Source organism: Barbus barbus (genome assembly GCF_936440315.1).
Source record: "Barbus barbus genome assembly, chromosome: 5".
Lineage (NCBI taxonomy): Eukaryota > Metazoa > Chordata > Actinopteri > Cypriniformes > Cyprinidae > Barbus > Barbus barbus.
Window position 1 is genome coordinate 3,430,533 of NC_136733.1, and position 23,754 is coordinate 3,454,286.

The window sequence follows — 23,754 nt, forward strand, 5'->3', positions numbered from 1 at the left end:
CAATCACTATTTCATATTCATTCCGTTGTCTGACAACAGAAACAGTAAAATAGATAAATGAAAACAGTTTTATTGAGAATTTATCTGCTTCAAAATACAGTATGTGGGCACAGAGAGAGAGGCAAACAAATCTAATAATAAATAATAAATGCACATTTTGCATGTTCAGAAAAAGAGCTGCCCTGCATGCAAAAATGTAAACAGGTTTGTGTAAGTAAATTGCTCAGTGCAAAGAAAGAGAAGTGGGAACCTGGTATTTCTTTTTCCATGTGACATAAACAAGTTCTTTGAAAAACATCTATGACCTTTGAAACATGTCTAGTCCTCATGCTCTGTGTTGACTATGGTTTCAATAATAATAGACATACATTTGCATAAAGCATCCATATTTGTCCATACCCATGTTGATTAGAGTATTAAAAACTAATTTAAGGTACATTTAGAACAAATAAAAATGTGCGATTAAGTTGCGATTAACTGCGAGTTAACTCATGACAATCGTGCGATTAATCACGATAAACAAATTTTTTATTGATTGACAGCCCTAATATATATACACTGACCAAAATTATAAACGCAACACTTTTGTTTTTGCCCCCATTTTTCATGAGCTGAAGTCAAAGATCTAAGACTTTTTCTATGTACACAAAAGGCCTATTTCTCTCAAATATTGTTCACAAATCTGTCTAAATCTGTGTTAGTGAGCACTTCTCCTTTGCCGAGATAATCTATCCACCTCACAGGTGTGGTATATCAACATGCTGATTAGACTGATTAGATGATTATTGCACAGGCGTGCCTTAGGCTGGCCAAAATAAAAGGCCACTCTAAAATGTGCAGTTTTACTGTATTGGGTGGGTCCGGGGGGGGGGGGGGGGGTCCGAAAAACAGTCAGTATCTGGTGTGACCACCATTTTCCTCACGCAGTGCAACACATCTCCTTGCAAAGAGCTGCTTCCAGAAGTCATAGATCCTCTTTTGGCTATTATTAATTCATCATTGTCATTAGGATATGTCCCCAAAACCTTCAAATTGGCTGTTATTAACCCTCTCATTAAAAAACCACAACTTGACCCCAAAGATTTAGTTAATTACAGACCGATCTCAAATCTCCCTTTTCTGTCAAAGATACTAGAAAAGGTAGTATCTTCGCAATTATATTCTTTCTTAAAGAAAAATAGTATTTGTGAGGAATTCCAGTCAGGATTTAGACCATATCATAGTACTGAGACTGCTCTCATTAGAGTTACAAATGACCTGCTTCTATCATCTGATCGTGGTTGTATCTCTTTATTAGTTCTACTGGATCTTAGCGCTACGTTCGACACTATCGACCACAACATTCTTTTAAATAGACTAGAACACTTTGTTGGCATTAGTGGAAGTGCATTAGCATGGTTCAAATCATACTTATCTGAACGCCATCAGTTCGTAGCAGTGAATGAAGAGGTATCATATCGATCACAAGTGCAGTACGGAGTACCTCAAGGCTCAGTACTAGGGCCGTTACTTTTCACGCTTTACATGTTACCCTTGGGAGATATTATTAGGAGACATGGTGTTAGTTTTCACTGTTATGCTGATGATACTCGGCTCTATATTTTTTCGCGGCCCAGTGAAACACACCAAATTGAGAAACTAATGGAATGCATAGTCAATATAAAAAAGTGGATGACGAGTAACTTCTTACGGCTAAATTCTGAAAAAACAGAGGTGTTAATTATCAGACCTAAAACCCCACATGTAATAACCTAGAACACTATCTAACACTTGACGGCTGCTCTGTCAATTCTTCTTCATCAGTTAGGAACCTAGGTGTGCTGTTTGATAGCAATCTTTCATTTGAAAGCCATGTTTCTAGCATGAGCAGTGCCACAGGCTGATTGCCTCCATGCCACGCCACATTGATGCAGTAATTCATGCAAAAGGAGGCCCAACCAAGTATTGAGTGCATAGAAATGAACATACTTTTCAAAAGCTTGACATTTCTGTTTAAAATATCCTTTTTTTATTGATCTTATGTAATATTAAAATTTTCTGAGACACAGAATTTTGGGTTTTCATTATCTGTAAGCCATAATCATCAAAGTTTTAAGAAATAAAGGCTTGAAATATTTCACTCTATGTGTAATGAATCTATATATCTATATAATATATGGGTTTCACTTTCTGAAATGAGTGACAAAAAATATTGACCTTTTTCACGATATTCAAATTTTTTGAGATGTACCTGTATACAGCCTATATGTGTGTGTGTGTATTGTAAATTAGTTTTTAATTTAATAAATCATTAAATCATTAAGACACAATAATTTAAGGATAATAATTTAAAGAATAAATTATTATTTTTATTTTATTATTTTACAATTAAAGTTTATATAAATTAATTTAATATTACTAGATTTTTATTAATTTTTAATAATTGTTTTTTTTCAATATTTAAATTTGAATGATTAAGTAATTTAATATAACATTTAATATAAGATGATTTAATACTATTTAATTTATTATTATTATTATGCTGAATTCTGAACAGACGTCAGGTAAAGTGTCTGTCTGTGTGTCCGTGCAGGAGCTGTCTTTCTCTCAGGTGTGGAGTGGATCGGTGCGGCGGCTGCATTGCTCGTTTGCTCTGGAGCGTCACAGCGTGAGTGTGTGTGAGCTGTGCTGCAAGCTGTGCGTCAGACAGGTGGAGGGAGAAGGTCAGATCTTCCAGCTCTACACCACCCTGAGCGAGGTACAGTAACACGCCCTCTCTCGCTCTCTGCTGTCCCGCTCGGACATCTTTAGGTGCTTGATATTTGCTGAGAATGAAAACACACACTCATCTTTAAAGCTGAAAATACTAAAGCTAAATTTACAGTATTTAATATTTTCAGTTTCATAAACTGAGTATACACTAACTGCAACTTTACAAATGTTGTTTTTTGGTTTATACTTTTGCAAAAGTATCTTTACTATTCCTAATTATGCTTATTATTATGCTTATTAGGCTCATTTTGAAAATAAACATGCAACATAATTATTTTGCCTAATTAAAGCTAGTAAGATAGGATAGTCCGAGTAATTTCCAAGCACAAACAAAAACATAAAAAAATAAATAAAAGTTACTAAAGTTGTCATCTGTTTGGGAAAATTAATACATTAAATACAGCTACAAACAGGAAATATTAAAAATATGTTAAATCCATGTTTTATCTTGATATAATATTTTGTTATAGTATAATATTGTTTTTCTTGCTATTTACCATGATGACTATTTACTATTTTCATACTGTGATTTTTGGTGAATTGGATTCAAATTAGATCAAAATCAAAACTGAAAACATTGTAATAATCAAACTAAGCATCATCATATTTATATTAATAAAACAGGGAACCCACAACATTTGATGAACAAAAACATTAAATATATATTGACCCTGTTTTATATTCAAAGGAAAAAAACATAAAAAAGAAAGAGAGCGAGAGAGATTTCAATGGCATTTTGACCACTCAAATAGGAATATTCCTGGTTTCAATTTCAGAAATCTGGTCAACTTCTGAGATACTATCTAGTTAGGCAGCTCACTAGGGTTTGTAAGGGCTCTGTGCTCTCCATCAGCTGTCTTCCTTCAGTTCCCATGCGTTTGCGTCTCTGGAGAAGAGGCTGTTTCTGTTTAATCCGTGAGAAGAGCTTCAGCTACTCTTAACACCCTCACGCGTCTGTCTATACATCACAAAGGGTTTTCACCGAGCCGTTGTGTTTTTCTCTCTCCGCCGCTCCTGGGCTTTAACCAGTGTGTCTAATTAAGAACAGCACAGATTCGTTAACATTATAGATGGATGCGTTGCAATGAATTGAGTCCTTCTGGGCTGCGAAGCGCGTCTGTTCAGGGACTCTCAAGATTTTGATTTGTCACACAATTATACAGAGTATAACCAGCAGTGAAATGTAGGTAACAGTAGGACTCTTTTCAGTGCACTTGTCATTTCATACTAGTAAAAATAGATCGAGTGCATTTATTGATCAAAGATGCTCATTTTGAAACACTTGTGCAACGATGTTTAAAGGGGTGGTTGACTGTTTTTTTTTCTAGGCTTGATTGTGTTTATGGGGTGCAGTCTAACATGTGTTAATGCTTCGTATTTTGTATTTTATTTTTTTTAAACGCATCATTTTTCACATTACCTTTATTCTACACCACTCTGTCCCTTCTCCGATTATACAGCACTAATGATTTCCTGGTTTATGAAGCCCCTCCCTCAGAAATACGCAATGGGTTCAGATTGGTTAGCTGGCCCAGTTTGTTGTGATTCGCTAAACCACCTAGTGCAGTTCAGAAATGTCCCGCCCCTCACCACAGAATGTGCTCTGGCTTTATTGTAAACAATGGCGTCGTCAATACTGCTTATCAGTTTGAGCCCGATTGAGACCCAGAGAATATTAGTGAAGAGGATCGCGCAGAACCTGTGCAATTATTTTACATGACGTTTCAGAATGTTTTTTCGTTTGTTGTTGTCATATTTTTTAGATACACTGTTATTTGTAAATTTTATCCTCTTATATACGGTTTTATCCTGATTAAAGCTGTAATACAGCAGAGTACATGACTGCATTGTAGCATTTTTGTAACAGTAAGAAGTATCTTCCAGCAAGTATTGCTCGTTACCATGGCAACCGTGTACGCGTCCATGTTTAACGCTTCTCGTGACTATGTGAAAAAATATGTCTGTCTAAAGTGTATTATTGGAACACAGTTCATTGATGGAGCTGTGACGAGCTGATGATCTGAGAGAGAGAGATGCAGAGCAGGGGACGCGAGGAACAGGATTGAGAACCGCTGCTTTAGAACATTGATTTTGAAACTTGTGAATCTATTAGAATCGTTAGAAAAACAGAATCGTGTTTCACACATGAATAGATTTTTTCGTGTACCCCTAGTTTTGACGGCATGGCAACAACTCTTCCTCTTCTCTAAAGCAGATGGGTTTTATGTAAATTTCGGGGTTTGTGATGTCACCAACACGGGAAGTAGCTCGTTGTAGTCCCTACCAGCCATTTTTGTAGGCATTAACATTTTAAAAGACTAATATCTCTGTTTGTATTGAACTTTCAGCGTAGTAACTTTGCAGATATTGTTTACGCTCAAACAACAACATTACACACTAAATAAAGTAAAAAAAAAAAAAGTGAAATCACAATCAACCACCCCTTTAAATGAGGAAGATTCTGTGGCATTTTGGTTTTCATCAGATGATTTAATTTTGTGATCATTTTCAGGAGAAATTAAAGTTGTAGAACAATAACAATAAAATGAAATAGAATTTTAAAACCTGGTTTCTGTCTTTGCCGTCCGTGGCTTTTCTTATTTCGTCTAACTGTTCAAAAGTTTGGGGATTTTTAAAATATTTTTCTTTTAAAGGTTTTGCAGTGTTCTTTCTGTATTATCTTTACACTATTGTAGCATTTCTTAATATTTTGAAATTGTTTTTATTATATATATATATTTATAACTTTTAACTTATAACTTTAATTTAAGGTTAAGTTTAGTAATATTGTTTTATATTTCTAATTAGCTTTTTTTCTGTTTTAGTTTTAACAATTTAATAACTTACATTTATTTTATTTTAGTTACTTGCCAAGGCAACATTTTTAATTTTCATAGTATTTATGCTTTATTTTAATGAAAATTATTTTTAATATTTAATTATTATCATAGTTAACAATACATTAACAACAATGGTACTAGGTGTTGAGGGTGATTAGGGTGGTTTTAATTAATAAATAATAAAAAAATGTTAATGTTGTTTTGGGATTTTTCTTAAAAATGCATTTGTTCAAAAATACAGTAAAAGCTGTAATATTGTTAAATATTATTACAATTTCAAATAGCTGTTTTCTAGTGTAATATATTTTAAAATGTAATTTATTTTTGTGATTCAAAGCTGAATTTTCAGCATTATTACTACAGTCTTTGTCACATGATCCTTCAGAAATCATTCTAATATGCTGATTTGCTGCTCAGGAAAAAATTATTATTCTTATCAATGTTGAAAACAGTATTTTTGCGAAAACCATGATACATTTTTTTGTTGTTGTTCAGGATTCTTTAACAGCATTTATTTGAAATATAATCTTTTGTAACATTTTAAATGTTTTTACTGTCACTTTTTAATGCATTGTTTGGATGCTGTGATTTGGTTGCATTTTAATATTCTGTGTCACTCAAATGCAAAGCAGCTGCACTCATTTCACATCCTCCGCTTCTGTTCTTATAGATGCACAAAAGCAGCAGCTTTTATTTGGTGCTGTTGCTTTTTTACGGATAATATCACCAACGAGAGTGATTTAATTAAACCACCTCCTCAACACACACGCACTCGCACACAATTGAGATTGCAGCTTGGATTTTAATGCATTGGAAATGTCAGTCGATATTGTTTCCAAGAAGCAGAGTGTATCTCCAGCAGTGAAACAGCCTTGATTCGTTGAGAACATTTCTAAATACCAAAAGAGCAGTGGAGCTCAGCGGGAGACTGAGGCGCATGATGCTGTTTATACATATGAAGATACATACGAGTTTAAATTTTAAATGCATATTTTAGATAAAGAACATTTTATTTCATCTATGGCGTTCTGAGTGATTGCTAAGGTGGGGATATTGTTTTTGTGCTTGTATCTTTAAATGCAAATGAGGTGCTGTGCCCTGCCCCCTTTCCAGAAGAGTCGTGTCTCGCATACACTGCCAAAAATTGGATTAGCATGTTTATTGTGCTCACGTTGAAGTTCGTCGTCATCATAAAAGTGTATTATTTTCACATATATAATTTACAGCATCAAATACCATAAGTAGTAAATAAAACAGAGTAAAGAAATAAAATCAACAAATCGATAAACGTCTGATATATGGTGTTCTGAGCGCACACATCTGAGTTTAAGTTCTCTTTCACGTCTTATTGCGCTTAAACTGTTAAGTACACACAAGGTTAAGACAAAAACAGTCAGTATTGTCTGTGAACGTAAACAGCTAGAAAATAATTCCCATGTAAATATTTGATCTGCATGACAGAAGTGTAATATACAGTACCTACTGCTGTCGGTGCTGTTAATATGAATCAAACAACAAAAACTGAATATCACTCACTGCACTTGACTGAATAACTTCAAGTAATAAAATACTCTATAGTTTAAATACTCTAGCGAGGACATAAACGTGGCAGACTGAGTACAGCTCACTCAGGGGAGGAGTTAAGCTAATAAAGCAAAGATCGTTACCAGTTGTGGGCGGGGCCTGTTTCAAAGTGAGGTCACTTTGGAGTATATTCCTGAATGACTAATTTTGAGACACCATTTCTGGGGAAAATAACAAGCGGAAAGGATTTTTACCACTATAGAGTGGTTGTGTACATACGCTGCAGACACATAATTAAGAAAAAAAACATATGAAGGAGTGTATGTGTTTTCTGCAGGACGTCCAGGGCATCGACACGTCCCTGATGGATCCAGGCAGCAGTATCACGGTTCTTGCGGGTCCGAGTGCGTTCAGGATCCCGGTCAGCATCAGAAGCAAACTGTGCAGCAGCCTGGACGTCCCACACACACGCGGAAACGACTGGAGAATACTGGCACACAAACTCAAGCTGGATAGGTGATGTTCTCACACATCAACACTGAATGTGTATGCATTCACACATAGTCATTTACACCTTCAATTCGTTTCCATTAAGTTTGTAGATAATTAAATGCCATTAAGGTCATTAAGACATTTTAAGTCTCTTCTGCTTACCAAGGCTGCATTTATTTGATAAAAAAATACAGTAAAAACAGTCAATTTTCCGTTTAATATTTTCTATTAGAATATATATTAAAATGTAAATTATTCTTGTGACGCAAAAGTCTAGCTTACATTTTTATATACATGCTAAAAATTCAAAAAGGGAAATATAACATCTAGTCCCATTTCAAGTTCATAAAATAAAATATATTAGTAATGTTGTTTTATATTTCTATGTAGCTTTCATCTATTTTTTATTTCATTGTGGTTTTAATAATTTTAGTACTTTTGCTTAAATCTGTTTTATTTCAGTTAGGCAATATTTTTAATTAAGCTTTCAAATAATGAAAATGATTTTTAACAGCATAGATTTTTACGAATATAATATACTGCTCATTCACCATGAAATAAGTCATTTTCATCTATCATTATAGGTCAAGATTTTAGCACATCCCTAGTGTGAGCGTTTGTTTATCATCAATGTGCTGAGACTGTAGTGTAGTTTTTACTTTAAAAGCGATAGAAGAGAAACTAATTTGCCCTAAAAGTATCTCATAGGAGAGTTTGAAGACAATTAACGGTGGAAAAACAGCAGGAGAGCAAAAGAGAAATCCTATTGTTCTTTCCTATTTTAATATCTAATCCTATTCTCGGTCCGCCTGGAGAATACGATGAGATATATTCACTCTCGAACATCAACTTTTCAAAATACCAGCGTTTCTGTGCACCTCCACAATCCACGTAATTAGAGGAAAAGGCAAAAAAGCGCAGGACCCCTATGGTTTGAGTTCTTGTTGAGGTGTTACTGCAGGACGCTTAAAGAACGAAAAATCTGATTTAAAAAAAGAGAGTTTAGGATGGAGAGCTCACTGTTCACCTCTGAGGACAAACAGGCATGAAAGAGGCAGAAGCTGAGAGTTTGAGTTCACAGGGGACAGGAAGTAGAGAGATAAAGCGAGAAGGATCCTGGGAAAAAAAAAAAAAAAGATGTTAAAAGTGAAAAGTCAGGTTCTGAAAGTTCTTCATCAGTCATAGTGTGCAGATCTCCTGAGCCGCTGCGCAGCACCTTCTGCAGAGATGTGTTTCTTTTGCTAGAGACCGTAGAGAGCTTCTCCACTCAACTCAGATTACAGCAGCTTTGATAAACTCAGGATCTGTACAGCATCGGCTGGTGCTATACACCGTATGATGGTAGAAGTGTGTCAACCTGCTGACATTTTGCAGTGCTCTTCATATAGCTTTACATACAGTACATGTGAGAATGATGATGGGAAAACATGAAGTAACGCAGAAATATATATAAAGTGTTACAAGGGGTTACAGAAATATAGAATTCAATTGTAGACAGGCATGCATACCGGCTGTTTTCTTATTTTTATTGAATAATTTAATCAAAGTAATTGCAATTATTTAATATTTACTGAGAAAATCAGTAAATCATTACATTGCGTTACAAGATCATTACATTGTCATGGCTGATGATTAAATTCTCAATTTTGATTATTATTATTATTAGTGTTATTATTACTATTAATTTATTCAGACTTCCAAAGCAAAGAAATGAAGACAGACATAAATATTGGTGTTGTAATTTTACTGTTGTTATATAAAATAAACAAATATTAATTAATTTTTATTGTTATTTTATTATTATTACTATTTTACTATTACTATTAATTTTGTTATATCAATTATTTTTTATTATTGTTGTTAAATACTTGTTTTTTATTTACACTGTAATAGTATTATTGCAGTAGTAGATGTAGATTTCATTTTTATTATTTAAATATTATTACACTTGTATTATTTGAAATAAAAATTATGTTTTGAATAATAATACTTACTATTACTATAAATTAAAAATATTTTGAATAATAATAACAATTACTATTATTGCTGTTGTTTGTTTTTAAATACAATGTTTTTTACTGTGAATATTAACATTTTTTATTGATTTATTATTGTTTTTATTTAACTAAAATAATATTATGAATAATAATTGAAGTAACAACTAACAATAATAGTAAGTATTATTTTTAAATACTCTTTATTTACTGGGCAATAGTAATATATTTTTTATTCAATGTTTAAATATTACATTTTTAATAATAATAGCAGTAATAACTGAAACCAATATTGAGTATTTTTATTAGTAGGAGTAAAACAGGGTATTTTGTCTTTTGCTGATCACATACTTGTAAAAATTGTTTTAGAAAAGATGTTTATTTGCATGTCACCGATAAGCCTATCACACTTTTATTGCATTATTATTAAAGAAATAATTTCACAAATATAATGCATTAAATTGACATTAATATTTAGGAATAATCTGATCTGCTGGTTTGTGCCCAAATTCCAAATAAAAGAGTCTAATCAGATTATGCAAAAAAATAAACATTGCCACATTAAAATAGCATAAAAAAATTAGAATTTCAAACACAAATAACTATTTGGTGCTATATCATGGTCCTACACCTCTGAGTGTTTCCTCTCACCTGCCCTGCAGGTATCTTAACTACTTTGCGACTAAGACGAGTCCGACCGGAGTGATTCTGGATCTCTGGGAAGCTCAACACTTCCCGCACGGAAACCTCAACCAGCTCGCCACCGTCTTGGAGGAGATGGGTCGCCATGACAACAGCATCGCTGCCATGGCCAAGGAACAGTGACCTCTCACATCAGCGGTAATGCACTGCTAGCAATGACGACGTCCAGCTCAAGTTGTGTTGCCACTCGATCAAAAACCAAGACGCCGTGCTTGGCATCTTATTCAGTTTCATGGAAAAGTGCGGTGCTGCCGTCAGTGGATGCGGATGCCTCCAGTTTGGGGTCAAAGGTGAAGCACGAACAGGGTCGAGACGCTTCAGGCTCAACCGAAACATGGCCAATCCCTCCCAGTTTGCACGACAACAGAAATCTCTCACTTTATCATCCTCTAGTCATGTTTTTTTCAGAATTTTGTGGTGCCATCTAGTGGTTGCAGAAACAACAAACGCTCATGTAATGTAATATTTTGAGACATGAATATAGTATTTAGTGTGAGTACCTTAAAGTGGCCTTTAAAATCCAGTTACCGTTCAGATGCGATTTAAATTGTATTATTTTTTATAACGCGGGTACAGTAAATATGTTTGTTTGTTGAACAAAAGTGCACATGAGCACTCGCCAGGGATTGGAGAATCATGTCAGACGTTTTTTGATTTTCTGGAATGCAATGTTTCATCACACTGTAATAATGATGATCTTCTCTGGCCGGACTTTCACTCGTTCTGCATGGGCTGTTTCTGTTGTGCATCATCAGACGCTTTACCTTTACAAGAGCACACTTACCCCTCAACAAAACTTCCCATGATGACTACAGTTTCTGCTAAAATGTGATGGAAACTACAGTTATTGTTACTACTGGAATATTGTAATGATTTAATATAATTCTTTCCGAATCTTTAAGTTATTGTAGTAAGGTTAATAACCACTGCTGCCAAAATAAAAGCTCTATGGTTTAACGTTTGAAAGCCAAGAAATTAAGGCAGACGTAAATATTGGTATTGCAATTTTACCTTTGTTCCATTAATAATAATAATTATTATTATTATTAATTTTAAATACTCAGTATTATTGCAATATTGATTTAAGTTTTCTTTAAATCATAAAAATGTGTTTAATATTTGAGGAATTATTATTATTATAATATATATTATTATAATCATAATAAATCCTATTAGCTATTATTTATATTATACGATTTTATTTAAATAATAATATTGTATTATAATGACAAAAATATTATAATAATTATTAAAATTGATGTTTTTTTTCTATATAAATATTTTATTTAAATATTATTAAAATGATTGCTTTATTTATTGTGTATAGGTAATTGTAGTTACTTTAAAAAAGTAATTATTGTGCATTATTTTAAAAAGCGTAAATTTATCACTTATGAAAACATAACATGGTAACTTAAAGTTTCTGCAAAAACGTGATGGATACGACAGTTATTGTTACTACTGGAATATTGTAATGAATTAATCGACTTCTTTTGAAGTTTATGACAGTGAGTTGCTGTAGGTTTATTGTAGTTATCATAACTGTAGTAAGTTTTGGTGGAAGCTGTGGTTATGGTGAGTTGTTTGAGGGGTTAACCAGTGTCCAGAAGCTTATTCTTCTGTATGGACTCAAAGTCAAAATACTGTCCAATACCACACTATCACAGCCAGTCAGAACATATATGTGTCATATAAAGAAGTGCTGCTTACTCACTGATATGAGACTGAAAGAGAAACTAAGAAACCAAAAGAAAGTCCTGTTAGTTGATGGTTTGAGTCAGCGCTGCAGGTCTTGAGGCTTTGCTCTTCCTATCAACACTGCCGGTGGAATATCTGGCAAATATTAAATATGTCCCTCCTGTGTGACCCTTCATCCACACACTTCCTCTAGATCTCTCGATCACATGAAAGATGTTAGACATATTATAGATATCCAAATACATGAATGAAACCTTTCTATGGAATATGTTTGCTTGAGTTTATCTGGTCATATTTACATGCACATGAACTTCTTGTGACATTTAGAAAAGTAATATCCTGGGAAAAGCGAGCTTGTTGATGTCAGCAGAATAAAAGTGAGAGAGTAATTATATTCTGATGGAATGTTTGGAGAACATTTTTTTTCTTTGGAGTAATTTTCGCTGATGAATCGTACTGTGGAAGCCCATTTCTGCCACGTAAGAAATTAAAATCATGCAGTGGGAAATCATAATTATGACAAAAAGTGATCATTTTTTAAATAACTTGTCAAACTTATTGTGACAAACATTTAAAAATATGCCCTAAAAAGTCAAAATTATTACATAGAAATTCATAATTGAATGTTTGATTTTTGTTATAGTTTACTTTTTAAAGTTTAAATCAGGAGATTTTTGTCAGTTTTTTTTTTCATAAGTTTATGTCCTGTTTCTCATACTTGTGATCAGTCCTAATATCATAATTTTGACTTCATTATTTATAATAAAGTTTTGCCAATTTCAATTTTTCATAATTTACTTTTTCCATCTTATAATTTTGATGCTTTGCCATTTTCAATGTCAATATTATGAAATATAATTTTTGAAGAACAACATCTTTGTCAAAGTCTACTTTCTTTAGTATCTCATCATTTATGACTTAAAAAAATATGAGATACTAAGTCATAATTATGACAAAAGTCAAAATTATTTTATGACTTATCATTTAGAGTTGTCAAAATTAAACTTTGATGTTTTGTCGATTTCAGCTTTGTAATCATTTAGATTTTGTATGTCATATTATGACAACATTAAATATGACATAATTTAGAATTGACTAGTTAAATTTTTTGTTGACGCTTTGTCGGTTTCCAGTTTTTAATGTCAATTTATTTAATATCTTATAATTTTGAGTTGTTATAATTTACTTTCATCTCAGAATTTTGACTTTGTTCATAAATTTTACTTTTTCATAAAGTCTGCTACCTTTAGTGTCATAGTTTTTGATTTGTCATATTTTAAACTTGCCTTATAATTATGACTTTTATCATTTAGTTGTCATAATTTAACTTTTCAATTTAAACTTTTTGTCATAATTTTGATTTCGTATGTCATATACATTTTGACATTCTCAATTTTTGACTTGTTAATCATTTAGATTTTGTCAATTGTGTTTCAGCTTATCTCATAATTGTGACTGTTATAATTTAGATTTGTTACAATTTTTTTGAAAATTTTGTTATGAAGTTTTGTCAGTTTTTAATTTTTTATGTCAGAATTGACTTAGTATCGTATCATTTTTACTCCGTCATTTCAACTTTTTATCTCATAATTCTGATTAATTTTTTATTCAATATTTTAAATAATAAAATGAAGACTTGTTTTGCCAAAAGCATGATTTTTTTTTTCTTTTGTTTTCAGAAATGGGCTTCCATACTATAAGACCAGGAACATGCATTAAGAAAGAATACAGGGTCGTTTTGATTTCATATCAGCTTAAATATGAAATTCCCATTTGCAGGAAACAACAGAAGTCTTTAGCAAGACCGAAAGTTAAACTCCTAAATGTGTTTACAGGCGGAACAGAGCGTTTACAGTAAATGATGGTCTGTGTGCGTTCTGCATAAATCCGTCACACTAGAGGCTGGTGTTGGTGTGCTTGTAAATGTGAAATACCGGGCTCATTATCTGCAGTTTCACCGCCTGCAGCCGCCGCCGCCCCACCAACACGAAGAAAAGCCTCCAACCAACTGCCATTTCCCACAATCCAACAGAGCAGAGGAGCTGTGCGCAAAATAAAAGCCAAATTAAGGAGCAAATCAAGACTACAGAAAATCCCCTCTGTAAGGCTGAAGAGCAGCAGTGCAGTGTGTCTCTGTCTGCTGGAAATGCAGTGCCAACTATGCAACGTGTGCTTCTGTGCGAACCGCTGGCAGATGTGCATCGTTACGACTCGCGTGTACAGACAGATTAATCCACAGAATAAAGCTTCATTAAAAATAAAAAAACAAACGCTATTATGTCCGCAGCCAGTTTCTGTATAAAATGTATGTAAGGGATTTTTTAAATAAATTATATTTTTAATCAACGCTGAAAGTGGCCTTGTGTTTTTTTTGATTATTTGACCTTCCCGGAGATTCATGTTTTTTTTTTTAAATAGTTCAACCTTGAGTAATTATAAACGTGACTATCTTAACAAACATTTACCATGGCAACCAAAAGAGAGGCTGGATTATTATTATTTTTTACTTTTATGGTTTTAAGTGTTGTTAGAAAAGGCATGCTGTTTGTGTCATTGGGCAATTCAGGAAGTGAAAATGGGTTATATAGGTTAAAGTGTTATTGAAATATAATTTTTTTATTTTTTTTGTCCAGCCAATGCAACTGTAGAAAACACTGGCAAAGAAAGAAATGATAAGAGCACATCTCAAGTTGCTGCCTTTTACATTGAAATTGATGCTTTAATAAGATATATATATATAAAATATAATTCATTCTTGTAGTTTAACCAAATGAAAATATAATATATACAATAATTTTTAATGTATAAATTAATATATACATTATAATTTGGAGTAGTTTAAAACAAATAGGACTCTGCTCTGTCTTCATCATATAAGCAAGTCTGTGATTAATTGGTTGTTATGCTGGGATTACATCGATCACATATATATATATAGCATTTGCTCATTCTAAAATGAGAGTTTTTTTTTATGCCTTATGTCCTACCTTTTTATTCATTCAGAAAACACAACAAGAAAGGTTAAACTAAAAAGTAACAACATTCATTCTCATTAGAACATTTATTCAAGTACATTGACGCTTCGCTCTCATTTTCATCTATTTACAAAATAAATAAGGCACAGTCCACCAAAAAAGATGGGAAACTTGTTGCAATTTGTTGACTGACTGACAACACAAACCTGATACGATCCAAAACCATGGTCGTGTTGGAGCTGAACAGACAGTGGAAAGAGAAAGCTGCGAGTTCTCTGAGGAGAGTCATGTGATCTCGCTCGCTGAGGTCCTGCTTCGTCCCGCTGGCCAGTGTTCACAGGTGCTCGTGTTACGCAGCAGGACCGGCTGGGTCTCTGTCCTGAGGGCATCCTCCGCCGCCGCCGCCGAGTCGTTTGCAGGAGGCTCTCGCGTGGCAGAACTCAGCGCTAGACCCCACGGCATGCGGTGCGTGCGTTCAGGGTTAGTGTCAGTGCTGTTGGTCTGTTCTCAGACTTTAATGTCCTGGGACTCTGACATCTTGGCCAGCGTCTTTTTAACACGCAGGGCGGTGAGACGAGAGGCCGGATTATGAGCCCAACACTCCGTCATGAGCTTCCCCATCTGCCTCAAACACTGACAAACAACCAAAATCACATCAAGCAAACATAACCCTCTTTCTACAAAATCAAGATGAAGAAAGTCATGATGGTTAAAGACAAATTGCAAATGCTAAACTGCAAGATGTTAATTCATTAGAATAAAAAAAGATATAACAGACCGTCCAGTTTACAAAATCATAATATTTGTGATTTGTTTCTCTTCTAAAATTGATTTATTTTCTTTGATTAATGCAATGCACTAGATCATTAATATGTGCTATTGCAAGCTAACAGATATCAAGCTTATAATACAGTAATGTGACAAAAATATTGTATGAATCTGAATAAATTAGTTATTTCAGCAAGCCATACATACATCAATATAAATGAAAATGAGAAACGTTGCCTTGGAAACTAGTTGAGACAAGGTTATTATTAGGGCTGTAACGTCCCAGTCGATTAGTCGATTAATTGGTCGATACAGTCTGGTTCGACCAAAAATCTGATTGGTCGATTTTTTGCCGCGCTCATTTCATCAGTTTGGCCGCGCTCATTTCATCAGGTGGAAAGCACTAATTGCTAATGGGGGTATTTTCAGAGCACCCCTGTTTCACAGGTAACAGTCTGTTTTCAGAACACCCCCATTGTTTTCACTTTTTTTGGATTAGCCCAACCCACTGGAGAAGAGAGACAGATAAGTAGGCTTTAGAAGGTTTGATGCTGAATATTATTTATTTAATAATAAGCTAGTGTCAATAAAACAAGAAGCTGTCTCCTTCCAAAGAACCAGTGCTAATTTCGTTAACGAAGAGGACGATGAAAAATATTCGTTAACGAACCTTTTTTCTGTGACTAAGATGAGAAGTTGACGAGATAAAATTAATATCTGATGATAAAAACTATGACGAAATGTATGCGCGTCTTCGTTAACGAGACGAGACGGGACTAAAATGTTATTTGAGGACTACCGGACATTCAAAATACATAGGCTAAGTTGACTGTCTTGTCTTTTAAAATGTGCGTCCCTGTCACTGGATCGCAATCAGACGAGGGGCGTTTGTATATCTAGTCACAGTATGGCAGCCGCAGTGGGCGGATACGCTACCAAAACGCAAACTAGCGATCTGAAACAATGGCCTCAGCAACTGAATGGTTATAGGGATAGGGTGACCAGACATCCCGTTTTTCCCAGGAGTCACAATTCGTTGTTGATTAACTTAAAGTTAGTGAAGGCGCGATAGGCGGAATCACTCTGATAGAAGTGCTCCACTTTCTCAGTTCTCACACAGCGCGCGATCAGTTCTCAGTTCTCACAATATTGCGCAATTGCGCTGTGCCCACTGTTTGTGTTAGTTTTGAGCCTAAGATGCTTTATTTTTCAGTTATGCACTTTATTTGATTTCTGCTCTTGTTTGTTTAATAAATATTATTTTTTTATTAAAGTGGACGCGCCTTTTGTGTTTATTAAGAGTAAAAGCTTTAAGTCTATTCGTGTCTCAGCCGCGAAGCTGAGCTCTTATGTTCAGCCTCGCTCTGTTCGAGCTGCGCAGAGCGGCTGAAATGATAGTGTCTGACAGTTATACTTATAACATATGACAAAAATAATTTTCTAAATTATGTTGCACATTCCTCAAAAGTTCTTGTGATATCACTAGTTGACAACATAGTACTGTTTTCAGAAATCACAGGCTATGATATTGCGCAGGTGCACGTGATGCACCGCTGTCAGAGACGACAGACTCGTGTGTCAGACTCATTTCAGTGCAAAATAATTAGGTCAAAAACGATTTAATATACTCCAAATAGCCTATTAGTTTTTTATGTTTATTTATAATTAATTTAGGCAGACAACAAGGCTACCAAGTACTGAGCACAGTGTGTATCTAATTAATGTAACGTACGTTTTTTTTTTCTCCACAACGTCATTTTTAGTCGATTTTTAGTCGAAAGTTTCAGGACTTCAGTCGACCAAGATTTTCTTTGGTTGATTACAGCCCTAGTTATTATACTAAAACTAAAACCATAAAAACCTTTTCACTAATTTAAATAAACAAGAACTGCAATAAAATATAAGAAAGGTGTAAACTTATTTTATTTCAGCGAGTTGCCAAAGCAACATTTTCATTTCATTTTTATTGATGTACTAAAATGACTAAAATATATAAAGACATATTAAAAATGACAAAAACACAAAAATAGTAAAACTTCAACAAAATTAAAATGAAAGGAAAATATAAAAATAAAACTAATTTAAAATATGAATAAAAACTATAATATCTTAATGATACTACAACCTTGAGCTGAATAAAATATATATCATTTGAAATATTTCTATGGTTTTAGTCAACTATAATAATTATTTGTGATTTAGAGCTCTGAATCGGTGTGTGTTTACCTCATCACTGCTCCAGCGGTTGTGGAAAGATGGTCGTATTCTCTTAATACACACAACCTCTCGCATGTCTTCATACGACGGGTCATTAGGAACGTGATCGTGATACGGCAGCTGATATTCCTCAACGATACCTGCAGAAACATACGGATATCAATCAACACACAGACACAAAAGAACAAACTTGAATGGAATCTCATTAAAATCACTTAAATCAATTAATGTATAAATTTTCATACAAACCAGGGTTATTAAAAATAATAATAATAATTGTTACTTGAAACAAACATTAAATGAAATAAATGTAAATATGTATTAAAAATATATATTTTATTGAATTTCAAATTTTTATTTGGTTATTATTCATGTACTAAACCAAAATGAAAGTAAAAATGAATATATAGACATTAAAAAAAAAATAATAATGTCTAAAACACAGGACAAAAATAGTAAAGCTTAAACTGAAATCACAATGAAAAAGGAAAACAAATAAAAAACTATAATAGTATCTTAATGACACTAAAATAAAACTGATACAAACAATTGAGTAAAGAGCAAATTGAGACTGACTTCACAAGAAATTACAGTTATATATTTATAACGAAACGCTGACTTTTTTAATAATGAATAATTTATCAATATTAAGTAAATAATTTTTATTTGACTATAATTATAAATATAAAAAACAGCGTGTGTGTATATATATAGGCCTATATATATATATATATATATATAAACATAGACATGTGTCATCGGTGCTCCACTGCATTGTTATATGCGTGTGTTTAAAATTTTTTGAAGATTAAATGACTTGAGCTGTACTATCCACATCAATAAGGAATATTATGAGAGACAACAGAGTCAAAGCTGATATTGAAATGAAACACGGTAATATTCTGAGCTGTACCTCCAGACACACATCGGCGGGCGATCTCCCACAGTATGAGGCCGAAGCTGTACATGTCGGCCATGATGTAGGACTGGAAATGGTTCCTGTTCAGAGTCTCGTCCAGAACCTCAGGAGCCATGAAGCGTTTGGTGCCCACGCGCGTGTTCAGCGGGATGTCCACTTCATTAGTGTCACTGTTCATGAGACATAACAGTGTTTCAATGCAGAGCTCATTTCATCAGCATACACTCTTCACATTATTTCCGCAGTATTTTTAGGGGGAAAACTTGTTGATGCAACTTTGAAAGTGTAGTTTTCCAAGCTACAGCTACAATTTACTACTAAACCACACTGAAGCTATATAAGGGGCAATGTTTACAGTCTTACCATGTCTAATAAACATGATCAATATATTAATGCTTCTGACAGCTCTAAAATGACATTTGTTTTAATTTATTTTTATTTCAGTTTCAGTTTTAGTAATTTCCTACTTCAGCTTAAACCTGTTTTTATTTCAGTTAATCATCAAGGCAGAATTCTTTTTTTTTTTTTTTTTAATAGGTTTAGTCTTAGTTAACAATAACAACAATCACATATATATGTAATATTTTTAGTACAGAACAGTATTTAATGATCAGAGCAGTATGTATCTGGCAATTAATAACATATAATATTTTTTTTAATAAAAAACATATTAACATTAATTATTCAAATTTTATTTAGCAACAAAAAAGTTGTGCCAGGCAGGGACTTTTTGAGTGATCACTCAAATTAATATTTGAAATGGCTTTTTTTTTTTAACCGGTTGATAAAACTGCCGCCTACAATAATCAGCAGGTTAACCTCAAAGTAAGTAAAGCAAAGGAGCTGGCCTCTGACCTGATGAACTTTACGGCCAGGCCGAGGTCAGCGATGCAGCAGGCGCCGTTCCTCTTCACCAGGATGTTTTTGCTCTTCAGGTCTCTGTGGGCAATGGCCGGTTTGCCCTGCGTGCCGAAGATCTCCGTGTGAAGGTGGCAGAGGCCGGAGACAGACGAGTAGGCCAGTCTCAGCATGGCCCAGCTGTCCAGGGTGGTGCACTTCAGATAGTCGTACAGAGAGCCGTTCTCGTGGTAGTCGGTGATGAGGTAGAGTTGAGTCCACGAGCCCGTGCCTTTAATATCAGCCGCTATGAACCCTGGAGAGAGAGCTAAAATTAGTGCACGAGTCTAAATATACCAAGCCAGGCCTTGCTTAATTTAATGAAATAATTAATCTGATATCAGCTAATTAATTTGAAAGGACTGCTAATCAAGACGGTTCAATCGTGCATTTTAACATGGTTCATTTTCCTGTAATTACCGACTACATGTTCACCAGTGGGAATAATTAAATAACAGTAGATAGGCTGCTAATGTAACTACACTTTTCAGTTGCGTGACAGCAGCTCTGCTGTTTTGAAAATAGCAACGCTATTTTTTCTAACAAATAGTGGAATAGCATGAAAAGATGCAGTACTGCTGCTTGTTGCATCACTTTGTATTGTTCGTGGAGCTTTACAGCCGAGTGATCAAACACACTCTCACTGAATGTCCTCAAGCAGCGATCAATGATAGCGAACTGATTTATTTTGGATGGTTCGTTTTAATGAACTAAACTCACTTTAATTTGAGTGAGCACTCAAACGTATTCCCAGAAGTCTAAAATATTTAGTTAATTGAGTAGTTGACAAATAACATGGACATGTGTAGGTTTAAGTTTATTAACATTTACAAAGGGAACATTTTATACCATTTTCTTTTCTTTCTTATTTTTTTTTTGGAGAGCAACATATAGTCTGAGGTAATATGACCATATAAAACTGTATAATAATTAATAATAAGAAAAATTTAATATATATTTATATATAATTTGTTCTGTGTGTATATATAAAAATACAATTATATAGCAATACATAAATATAGCAATGAAACATCTGTCACTGTTTAAAATGTAATTTATGAGCAGGGGCTCTATAACTTAATGAAAAGCTAATAATTTAATTAAATAATAAATAAATATTTTAAAAATAAAAAGTTTACCTGCATGTCATGTGACCATTAACATACCCATGAACATGCAAATGTGTGCAATTACTGAAATGTTATCTTAAAATCTCTTTTAAATTGTCAAAGAGGTTTGTTTGACTGACAAAATGTTTGGGAATCCCTGTTCAAGAAGAACAAAAGATTACACAATTATTGCATAAATATAGTCTTAATGTTATTTGTTGTTGTTGTTGTGTTTTTGGCCCATTCTGGACCAAAGCAGTAAACCTGACACTTTATTTTATTGAAAGACCTTTGTTAAATTACGTTAGAATATATATAGTGAAGTGGAGATCTTCAGCTATTTAAACGGCCATCGTGTGAAGCACTGACTCATTTAGCCTCGTATTTTAAAAGAACAGCAATAAAAAAGAATAAGTTCCTTTATTCACCCTAATTATACACATACTGCCCCCTTAATAGCTTTAGTACAATAAAATAGTTTTATTAGTGTAGCAAACTACTTTTTCAAGAGGGTAGCTGAATAACTTTAAATCACGAGTTACTTAAGCTTGGCAAGCAGTATCTTTTATTTTAATAGTCTATACATTCCCTACATTAATAGTATAACAGTAGCATATGAATGTAATGGTGTTTGTGTGTGTCTGAGAGAGAAAGTCTCACCGAGTATATTCTCATGTCTCATGAGGACAGTCTGATATATCTCCGTCTCTCTGAACCAGCTGGCCTCCTCTGTGGTGAAAAAGACTTTCACAGCCACCTTCTCTCCCCTCCATCTCCCCATCCACACCTCTCCATAACGGCCCTTCCCAATCTGTGTCACCATCTGGATCTGTTTCGCTATAGTGCGCTGCACCTATGGACACAGACAGACACATACGCAGTCACAGACTGTCAGATAGATGATATTTTCTTTACAGTTACATAAAGTGACTGATCATACACAATAAGGAAGGGAAAGGGAAGTACACCCGGAGCAGTGGGCAGCCAATGCTGCGGCACCCGGGGAGCAGTTGGGGGTTCGGTGCCTTGCTCAAGGGTCTCACCTCAGTCGTGGTATTGAGGGTGGAGAGAGTGTTGGTTATTCACTCCCCCACCTACAATCCCTGCCGGACCTGAGACTCGAACCCACGACCTTCAGGTTACAAGTCCAACTCGCTATCCATTACGCCACATGTATTAAGTAAATAAGATAAATAGGGTCCTACGAAATCTGTTTTTTATTTTTTTACAGTCTTTTATTTTGGCAGGTTGTAGTGAAGAATTTGCTGTGTGTATCTGACATTTTCAATTGAGCCACTCATTCACTAGGAGACACGCTGACTTCACATTAAATAGTCTTTTTGAAGTTTAATAATCACAGACACTAGTTCATGTTGCGATTTGATTAATTGTACATCCCTACTTTTGATCCATTCATCAAAATTCCATAACATTCCATCTTATATTTTAATGAGTGGATTCTGTGTTTTCTGCATCTCAGAATTCCCAGGGCTGTGTGTGGATGTTGATTTCATGTGTGTGTGATTCTCACCAGCAGGGGGAGTCCTGACCCTGAGCCGGAGCTCTGGGACTGCTCTATGAGATCCCGCAGAGATTCTCCGGGAGGAATGAGCGTCTCGTCTGGATGCAGGCCGAGGCTGTAGCGCGGGGCTAATTCATGACACTTATACCTGAAACACCACACACACCACTTCAATACTAGACTAACATGACCAGAAGTCCACACAAACACGACCTGGGGGTTTACACAATAAAAACAGCTGCACTAAGAGACATATAATATTAATATAACGTCACAGATTAAAAGTTTAGAATTAGGGTTAGTCTGGTCTCATATAACCAGACACTGTAGTTTTTGCTGAACAAAAGTTAAATAGTCTTTTTAAAGCAAGACATTCCAAGTGAAAAGTAAAAAAAAAAGAATGTAAATTATATCACCATACTTTTAACTCTGAGATCAGCAAACAAAAGTGTACTTTGAACATTTTCTTTCCATTAGTCTAAAAACATGTTATGAAAAATCAAATAGCTCAAAATCTCTAAACTGACCAGTGCATGAAAAAACAATATTTTTGCCTGTAGTGTCCTGCCTTAAATGTATAGTTCACCCAAAAATATTTTAATCACCCTCAAGTTGCTCCAAACCTGTATCCAAACACATACACACAAAAAAAAAAAATTATGTCAACCAAACAGTTGAACAGCCTTCAATAAGATTTTTTTCAATACAATGGAAGTCGATGGCTACCAGCAAACTGTTTGGTTACCAATATTCTTCAAAATATCTTCTTTTGTGTTCAACAGAAGAAAGAAACACATAAAGGTTTGTAACAACTTGAGGTGAGTAAATGATTTTTGGGTGAACTATCCACTTAATTAGCTTCATTTAAGAAAAAACTAAGTCCAGGGTTTGATAGAAATTAATCTTTTGCGATAAGTTTTATGGGTATTTTTACCTTTAAGCCATTTTTTCTAAAAGTGTGCATCATCTTTTGAGTCAAATTCTTGCATTTGGGCTGTTACCAAGCAAATGAAATCAGTATCAACAAAATGTATCTTTGCAATGCATCTGAAGGGGCATTTAGATGCATTTACACACTGTTTAATGCAGCTCAGAGGGACATAGAATGCTAACCTGCAGTTACAAATGCATGAATAATGTTTTGATATTTGAAACATAAAACGCTGAAAACTGATCTTTGAAATTATTTTTAAAAATTAAGATACTTTAAATATGAAATTAAAACCGCCAGTAGGTGGCAGCAAGTCAGTGTTAATAAGTGAGTCATTGCGATTGAACCGAATCATTTAAACGGTTGATTCATTCAGGAACCAAACACCGTCATGTTGCTCAGAGACGCAAAGCAG

General features: G+C 34.2%; 2 protein-coding genes across 3 annotated transcripts in view; one reads left to right on the forward strand and one right to left on the reverse strand.

Annotated features, from left to right (window-relative positions):
* LOC306870571 (netrin receptor UNC5C-like) overlaps nucleotides 1–10,426 on the forward strand; it is a gene marked incomplete at both ends in the record, with an annotated part of 138,821 nt that extends 128,395 nt beyond the window's left edge. The window contains 3 exons of the mRNA XM_079417932.1: nucleotides 2,573–2,737; nucleotides 7,453–7,631; nucleotides 10,264–10,426. Coding sequence (XP_079274058.1) covers nucleotides 2,573–2,737; nucleotides 7,453–7,631; nucleotides 10,264–10,426 — 507 coding nt within the window. The remainder of the gene's footprint in view (nucleotides 1–2,572; nucleotides 2,738–7,452; nucleotides 7,632–10,263) is intronic.
* A 4,546-nt stretch (nucleotides 10,427–14,972) lies between these two features.
* The window catches only part of LOC306870396 (bone morphogenetic protein receptor type-1B-like), a 63,652-nt gene continuing 54,870 nt past the window's right edge, over nucleotides 14,973–23,754 (reverse strand). For both annotated transcript variants that reach the window (XM_079417636.1, XM_079417635.1), the window contains 6 exons: nucleotides 22,418–22,556; nucleotides 21,547–21,739; nucleotides 19,736–20,033; nucleotides 18,875–19,050; nucleotides 17,971–18,101; nucleotides 14,973–15,609 (listed from right to left, as the gene is read on the reverse strand). In XM_079417636.1, the coding sequence (XP_079273762.1) occupies nucleotides 15,484–15,609; nucleotides 17,971–18,101; nucleotides 18,875–19,050; nucleotides 19,736–20,033; nucleotides 21,547–21,739; nucleotides 22,418–22,556 (1,063 nt within the window). In that variant the 3' untranslated portion in view covers nucleotides 14,973–15,483. The remainder of the gene's footprint in view (nucleotides 15,610–17,970; nucleotides 18,102–18,874; nucleotides 19,051–19,735; nucleotides 20,034–21,546; nucleotides 21,740–22,417; nucleotides 22,557–23,754) is intronic.